This window comes from Sinocyclocheilus rhinocerous, unplaced genomic scaffold, assembly GCF_001515625.1.
Source record: "Sinocyclocheilus rhinocerous isolate Xijiao unplaced genomic scaffold, SAMN03320098_v1.1 scaffold538, whole genome shotgun sequence".
Classification (NCBI taxonomy): domain Eukaryota; kingdom Metazoa; phylum Chordata; class Actinopteri; order Cypriniformes; family Cyprinidae; genus Sinocyclocheilus; species Sinocyclocheilus rhinocerous.
In genome coordinates, this window is record NW_015650838.1 from 726899 (window position 1) to 736153 (window position 9255).

At 35.4% G+C, this 9255-nt stretch overlaps 1 protein-coding gene across 1 annotated transcript in view; it reads left to right on the top strand.

Annotated features, from left to right (window-relative positions):
* LOC107712626 (CUB and sushi domain-containing protein 2-like) overlaps window positions 1–9255 on the top strand; it is a 290171-nt gene that overhangs the window by 43752 nt on the left and 237164 nt on the right. The window contains exon 3 of the mRNA XM_016517947.1: window positions 1939–2051. Within this exon, the coding sequence (XP_016373433.1) occupies window positions 1939–2051 (113 nt within the window). The remainder of the gene's footprint in view (window positions 1–1938; window positions 2052–9255) is intronic.

Sequence of the window (9255 nt, forward strand, 5' to 3'; positions counted from 1 at the left end):
ATATATATATATATATATATATATATATATATATTGTGTGTGACCCCTTTAATCAAGAAGTGTGCAAATTCTGCACCACTAGCTTAACAAAAAATGAACAAAAATTGTTATTAATAATAATAAATAATAAATTAATTATTAATAATTGTTTACTTTAGATAATAGTTTTTTAAATCAGGTTTTCTAAACATTCTCCTGCCTGCCATTGGTTGGATAAACATCAACCACACCATTGGCTGAGCCACTTGCAACTTGCAGAGCATTGTTTTGATAGCACACTTTTTGAGGACTTTAAGCTGGAATAAGAAAATGTGTTTTCACAATGGCTTTCTGAGTATGAAGGGATTTTTGTAGTATTTCAAAACAGATAGTTTTCACCCGTCATCCACCTCCTGCCTACAGTTCAGCTCATTTTGTTTATTTCTAACAAAGATATGTAAAATGGTTTAGGCTGCAGCCGGTGACCGGTCGGTGTGTTCGGGCTGATGGAGATTAGATGACAGCTCTGGGATCTGACTGAAATGGCAAACTGACGTGAGCCCTGGAACATGAACGCTCAGAGCAATGCCTGTAGCTAAAGCTGCATCACACAGTTTAACATCCTGCTCTGCTGACACCCTGGAGGACTATATGGGTCATAGTGGTGCTGTGGGGAAATGCGAGCACATTCGTGCAGTTGTCGAGCACACCTGGCAGCTAGAGGCTCCATTTTGCTCTAATACACCCAATAAAAAAATTAGCCCCCAGGATGCATTCATACAGTATACTACAGATTACTCCACTCTGTTGCAGTTATTAGTACATTGCTAAAACAATTCATTGCCTTAATGAAGGTTATGAACATATGGTTATAAATGCATGCATGTGTTTCAGTATTATGATGCATGTTTCAATTACATATTGTGTGTGCATGCTTTAGTTTTTCCCAGGTAAAGGGCGACAAAATCTTTTAAAAATCTAGTTTATAGTTCTCTTTGTACTCATGTTGGTTTCAAGTGATTTTGTCATGTGGTGTAAACAAATCAAGTAAACAGTATTATATTTTTCTTACACCTTCATGTTTAATATTTTTTAACAGATACATCTAAATATCATACGTTTTTTTTAATCATATCATGAGTTAATAATTAATAAATATTAAGTTTTTCGTTAGAACTTTTTTTTTTTTAAACCTGAACTAAAAACGTTTTGACTTTGATGCACATTATTATTTATTATTAGAGAAAAGTATCTAAAAAACATACATTTATGTATGTGATTATATATCTCAAGAATTATATCATATATATTAAGGCCTAAATACTTAACATTTTTCTTAAGAATCTTGTCATCTTTTCTCAGTTTATTTGTTTATTTAGTCAGTTGAGGCTTTTTTTTTTCTTCACTGTGATATCAGGGCAATTTTGTCATCATGATATTTCTCCCAAAAATATTAAATTAAAATTTAATGCAGGAATATAAAACATGCTCATCGTAGAAGAGGAGTATTCAAATCACTGAATGTGTGAAGTGTATTTTTGAATCAATTAATAGATAGCATCATGTCATTGACCTGCATACAGCTCAAAGCAGAGTTGATAGCTTCCATCTGTAACTTCTGACCTGTGAAATAAGCTCTTTGAGCTGCTCTATTGATTGTGATTTTGATATGTCTGTAAAGCGTTTATTAGCTACCATTCTTATGATTGCTGCATGTGCCATGGTGTCTCTGGTGGCCCATGCTGCACAGAATTCCCTCACTTATCACCTCTGCTGTCCTAGTTAGCTTTTACACCACAGTAAACAGCTTTTAAAGGTTTTTATTTTTTTTTAAAGCTGGAAATTGAGATTTAGCAGTCTGTTTGGCACTCGAGCGTTTGTAGCTGCCAAGCTCCAGTGTTTGGTTTGTATAACAGTGCACTGGGTTAACATGAACTTTGTTCCTTTTCTGCATTTTAGGTTGACAGGGTTTCAACTTCCCGCCCCTATAGTCAGCACAGGACCCAGACTCACACTATGGCTGCTGTCAGACTACGCCGTAAGTGGCCAGGGCTTCAAAGCCGTGTTTGAAGGTAAGAATCATGTATTAATCTTCTATTTTTTTGTCTCAAGTCAGTTCACTAATGTGAACATGTTCAATCTCTGATCTTTCGAGCAAACCCTGTAATTATGTAAAGTGGACTCTGTGCTAGCATGTGTGGCGTAAAAGTAGACTTTTATCTAATTTTATAGGCTAATTGCATTAATATGCACGGTCAATTTAAAGACTGAGAATCCGTGCACAGATTTCCTCTGGCTTACCTCAATTACCTAATTGAGACTGTAGACTGATGGCAGGTGAATCAAGTTCTCTGGGTTCATCTAGTTCAGCACAATACTAAAGGAAAATAATGTTTGATTCAGATGATTATCATGAATGTGGTTTATATGGACAAGCATTATGTTTTATATCTAATTGCAAATTTACTCATAAAAATTGTGGTTTTAAAATGTGTTTCTCCGGGTTCTCTCTGCTGTGTTAGTAGGACTGCACAATTGTGTTGTACATGTTTCTATTAATATTGATTATATATCAATATGACAATATTTCCAGTTATCCTTCTGCTATCCAATTAATAACTATCCATTTATTAAAAATGTCATTAAAGTCATTCAGCTGACAGAAACAACAAGAACAATAATAATAAGTTCTGGCAGGGTCTGGAATTGAGTTACAGGTTTTGCGTGACTGATTGTACAATTTGCTTGCTACTGCTTTATGTTGTAACAAACAAACATAACGAGCTGCTAGAGCAGAGGAAGAGGACAGGAGCGTCCAGATCCCTGAGAGATGACCTACACCAGTATGGAAAAGCCTTATCTCATCCATACGGTTCAGACTAATTCAGTCTGGCACCATAATTATGTGCTACTTCTTGTCACATGACCTTCTGCGGGTCTGCTGAAACACTGTACAGAATTAAAGAGTGATGTACTGTATGTATCACATGCCCTGACTTTCAGTAAAGACAGCAGAATAATGAGAAGCCCAGAACTCTTATCAATAGCCGATGGCTGAATAGTGATTTCCTTTCTGACTGTCCTTCACAGGAGTGTGAAGCCATGCTCATCAAGAAGAGCATCAGCATACCCAATCAACAATTTGTTTTATGCTATAATTATACACTTTCCTGTACAGTATGGAATTGTAATGAAGAGTTTTACACTATTTATGGCTCTCGGGGAACTGACTTGGCAGCTAAGCGCTCTTGGTGATCATGTGATCATGTGACCCAAGCTAGTTTGAGTCTGGCTTGTAGCATTTCCTGAACATTTCTTCTTCTTCTTCTCACCATTATTTCCCTGTGATTCCTTCTGAGTGTATAAAATATGTATTTATTTATTTATTAAACAAAACAAAAAAATCAATGCTTTATGTAAAAAATGATGGACAGTGTGGCAGTCATTATTACAAAATAAATCCCTGGATGCCATGGATGGATTTTGCCATGATGATTGGCTAACTGCATTATCCAGCTTATTATTTAAGTACTGAAATAAATAAATTGATATAAAATATTGGTCTTTATACATTATTTTATTAGGGCATTCTTGTAGCTCAAATGCACCTTAAAGGGGTGGTTTATGGCAATTTCACTTTTTTAATGTTAGTTAGTGTGTAATGTTGCTGTTTGAGCATAAACAATATCTGCAAAGTTACGAAGCTGAAAGTTCAATGCAAACGGAGATATCGTCTTTTAAAATTCTAGCAGTTTAATGCCTACAAAAACAGCTAGTAGGGACTACAACAAGTTACTTCCCGGGTTCGTGACATCACAAACCCAGATAAACCCTGCCCCCGGAAACACGCAACGAAGGGGGCGAGGCCAATCAGGCCATGCTGCGCTGCTTTAGAGAAGAGGAAGAGAAAACTAGAGGTGCATGTAAAAATCTATTCATATATGAATCGCGATTCTGTCTTCTAACGATTCTAATGGATTCACAAGTTTCAAAATTAATGTTCTAAAGCAGTGGTTCTTAATACTGCTCCTTGCGTCTCTCTCTTTCTCTCTCATTCAGCTCAGCTCCAACAATTAACTGTTACAATCATACACTTATTTTCACATAGCTATGAGAAGCGGTAAACATGGACGCATGTACAGTTGCCGTACTGTATTAAAGCTTTAATCAGGATAAAACCGTATATTAAAAGCTAACATAAGCAGTAGCATTTACAAATAACAGCATATCTAAATGTATGAGACAACAACAAACAAAAAACATAGGCCTACCATTAAAAGCTGTGCTTGCACAGGTTCTGCACGATTCTCTTCAATAATATCCTCTGCTTCTCAATCGGGCTCAAACTGATAAGCGATATTAATGACGCTGTTGTTTACAATACAATAGAGGTGAGGGGCGGGACGTTTATACACTAGAGGCGGTTTAGCCAATCACAACACACTAGGCTAGCTAACCAATCAGAGCCCATCGCCTATTTCTGAGGGTGGGGCTTCATAAAAGCAGGAAATGATCAGCGCGTTTCTCAGAGAAGGGACAGAGAGGTGTGGAATAAAGGTAAATTATGTGAAAAATAATGCGTTTTTTTAAAAACGAAGCATTAACACATAGACTGCACCCCGTAAACACAATCAAGCTTAGAAAAAAACCAGTGAACCACCCCTTTAAGTCCATTTGGATAAAAGCATCTACCAAGTGCGTAAATGTAAATCAGTTGAGCAGAAATAGATGGAAAGTGATACAACAGATATGAAATCGGTTGCCTGGTACAACAAGCCCTTTAATGTATTTATTTATTTATTTTCATTTTTATTATATATTCTCACACAGGTCATTAGTTGTTGCACTTTTCCATGGACGCCCCATTTCCTCAGAGGAAGGTGTCTAAATGAGCTCAGTATGTTTATGTTTTTGTGTATACTAGGTAGAGCCCGGCCGATATGGGTTTTTTGGGGCCGATACCGATATTAGGGGGTAAAAAAGGCAGATACCGATATATCGGCCGATATTCTTTGTGTATATTATAGTACAGTACCAGTCAAAAGTTTGGACACTTTCCCATTCGTGTGTCCAAACATTTGACTGGTACTATATACATAATATAATACAGTATATACATAAACAGAATATATATACATAAACACATTTTTTGCAATGATCACTCAAATGTGGTGATCAAACACTTATAATGGTGACAGTCCATTCAACTTTATTCCGTTGAAGTTTATTTCACTTCGGAACATTCATTCACGGATTTGCGCTACTGTCTTCACACACAGACGAAACTTACTAGAGAAGTGTGAAGTGTGACATAATATAATATAGGGGAGCGCGATGCACAAAGCAACGGAGGGTTAGTTGTAACACACGTGGTTTGAATATTTATTTTACCATAGTAAAATTTAAATTCTGGCTTAAGTAAATTTTTTATCTCAGTTTTTATTATTCATTTAAAATGAGACAAATCTGCTATTATTTTAATCTCCAATCTGTTATTTATCAGTTCAGATAGTTTTTTAATGCTTTGATTACTAGCAGAAGACACTAACCAGTTTTAAATTCCAGTTGCGCAGATGGGGCACGTTGTAACACTGCGTTACAATGTGCTATTCTATGACATTAGCGATGTAATTTACACTATTTACTGTAATTAATTTTAATGAGAAACAACGAGAAACAGGTGATTAAAGACTGACAGTCAATGTTTAATGTTTAGAAATGATTATTTCAAGACATGTAAAGCATTTTTGCTCGTTTATTTGGGCCGTCCCAAGCATGGTTGCAATGTGTTCATTGTCAAACTCCAAAATCAGATTATTTTTAATTCTTAAAAAACGCCATTATTTTATTTGAAAAAAAAAATTATTTTATTTTATTGACAAAATATTTTAGTTTGTCTTGTATATTTTTTTCATAAGCTTTAAAGCGTTTCATCCAGGTCGCCAGTAGCAAACAATGGAGCGCGCTCTGCTGGACAAATTAAGTAATTACACCATTTCAAGCATTTTATCTGCATTATATGTTCTGTAAAAAAAAATTTCATATCGGCGGCATATTCGCCGATACCGATATATCGGCGACAGGCTCATATCGGCCGATAATATCGGCAAAACGATATATCGGTCGGGCTCTAATACTAGGGTCTAAGTGTGAGATTCTGAGAAAAATAAATAAATACTAATTTCAGCCGCGCTCTCTGCTCTTTTTAAAGCAGTGGAGTTGAGGGGGAAGGATAATGGTTATAAATGAGGGCTCTGCGTCTTCATTTTGCATCTGAATTCTTCCTTTTTATCCTCTCAGGAAAAAAAAGCCCCCCCGGCGTGATGGTGAAACATTAGGGGCATTATGAGCAGTGCTATCAATTAACGCTCTCAATCAAGCCCCAGTGCAGCTGCCACTCTCCGTTAAGGGAACCACCCTTGCACAAGCCCTGCGTTTTCTTCTCTGTTAGCTCTGGTGAGAACTCATATTGAACTAAAGCAAGAGCAATCTAGCTCTGTAATGAAAGTCTGTATGACAGAGAGAAACAATCTCAATCACAGCGGGCTGAACAGATGACACCAAATTAAAAAAGAGGAGTAAAAAACCTGAACGAACCACTTGTGGTTTATTTAATATGTTTCATATGTGGGCTTGAAATGTTTATATGTACATGTTGTTATTGTTAATGGACATTATACAGTAGAGCTGGGCAATATATCGAGTTTGTACGATATATTGGTATAATTTTTATAAACTATATGATATGAGGCAATACCACCTATATCGATACACAGTAGTTTGAAACGAGCGCATCTGAAAAATAGTAGAGGACACAGAGTGAGCTGCTGCAGGGAAAGTGCATAATCCAATTTGTATAACATGAGACATGCTTATAATAACGGCTTTAAAATAACTCGTAAGAAATAGGTTAAAGCGGCTTGCCCCGACAGATGACCTGACAGACTCATGTGCTGCTGACAGACACTACTTGTGCTGTTTATTGTGTTTGAGATGTGCTGTTTTCCTCAGTGCATAACTTACATTTCACATGCATATTCTCCATCTTTAAATGTTGGAAATTCATATAAATATTTCCATTTTGCTGTCAGGAGCGCATAGGCCTTCTGCATGTGATTCTCCACTAAACTTCACAGACCTCTTTGAACCTGTGCCACCCAGAGAGAGCGCAATAGAATAGGAGCACAATGATTCTCACTAAAATATACATTTTGCTAAAATATTTGTAGTTGGACAATAAATGTGCTATGTGTAGAATTTTAAACCTGCAAGTAAGTGTATTTTATGATAGTAACTGTACAGTGACTGTTGTATTGGGGTAATCAAAATATAATGCAATTGTGCAAAATATAATATAATGCAAAATATAATGCAATTGCAGTAAATGTGCTTTTGTTTGTATTTCTTTTTATCTTTAGTTTAGTGAATTTAACTACATCTTTAAAAAACATTATTTTTGTTTTTAGATTGTAATGTTACAGTGTAATGTGATTTTAGCCCCTTTTTTGCTTTATGATAGTAACTGTACAGTGACTGTTGTATTGGGGTAATCAAAATATAATGCAATTGTGCAAAATATAATATAATGCAAAATATAATGCAATTGCAGTAAATGTGCTTTTGTTTGTATTTCTTTTATCTTTAGTTTAGTGAATTTAACTACATCTTTAAAAAACATTATTTTTGTTTTTAGATTGTAATGTTACAGTGTAATGTGATTTTAGCCCCTTTTTTGCACATAATAGCCCATGGCCTACATGATTACTTTCACCATATTTGTTTTTATTGTCTTTAATATAAACATTGTTTCATTGTTTCATTTTCAAGCAAGCAAGTTAGTTTTTTCCAAATCCAAAAAGAAAAATGTAGCAAATACCGAGAAAAATATAGAGATATGATTGTATTTGTATATTTTATTTTCTTATTTCCCACCATAACATAATTTCAACCAAATGTTATCAAGTATATTCAAAATATTTTCCACCATTTTTATTAAATGAATGCAAGGATGAATATATTTATTTTGATAATTTTAGTAATATACAGCAATATTTACATATTTACAAAAGCAGTTAGTGACTTGAATGACTGACTTTGAATGTTTTTGAGTGATGATATAAGTGAATAACTAAATCAAAGTGGATAGTTTGAACTAATTCATGGAGGTTAATTTTGTCTTAAAATCATTGTGATATGCACAATGTTGTTGTTGTTATTACCAGCAAAATGATCACAAATAAATTAACTTTTGTTAACAAGTGAAATGGACTCAAACAACTGGGCAAGTATTTCATCTCAGCATGAGTTTGATCGCATCTCTGTAATACTTTGTTTTTATGTGTTTTTAAGATATAAGATTTATATCTGACTTAAGAGGCTTCCAGGAATACGAATGGTCTGTTTTAACCCAATTAACTGGAACAATATATAAGAGAACAAAGGAAAAATAATGTTAAGATAAGATACAGACATGAAAGTGTAGTATAAAATGTACTGCCGAAAAAAGAAGCATGACCGGAATTATGTGCATTTATTTTCTGTTGCTTGCAAGTTTGGAACTTTTACTTATGAGTCTGTCACAAACCATTGATTCAAGCAACCTTGGAATAATTCTGAAGTTTTGCTTGAGATTTTTAGATTAAACAGCAAAATCTTTAATCAGCTTTAATCAGCATTGCCACTAACATGAATGTTTAATCAGCAGTGCAGTTTACAATGACCATTATTGTAGCTTTCTTAAAGCTGAACATTGCAGAGGTAAGCAGCGGTTTGTGTTGAGAGAGGTGTTTTGGGTGCAATTTAGTGCCCTGTTCTTTCGTTTGGGACACAGCAAAGCAACTCCACGTAATTTAATGTTTAGCACGTCACACCACTAATTAATAGCATTATTCTGAAAGTCACTGTGAATAGACCACTTAACTAAAACGCATCACTATGATGAATGTAGTCGCCGGCTTTCTCTGCCGGAGCTGATAAAGAAACAGGCTTGTGCTTTAAATCCTGCGAACACACAGAGAAACACATTTCACAGTGATATACACCTGTGCACAGATGCGCATACACTCTCAATTTCTCATCAAGCTCCATATCTCATCATAATTCAAGCTCGATTCCTCCTCACCTTCCTGACAGGACTGAGATCATATCCACCATGAGAGAGTTTAACAGGGACTTACATGAAAGAGCTGTTTCAGCACTCTTCCCACCAACACACACACACACACACACACATACACATACATCTCTGCAGGCGGGAGGGGACTTGTTAAAGAGCCC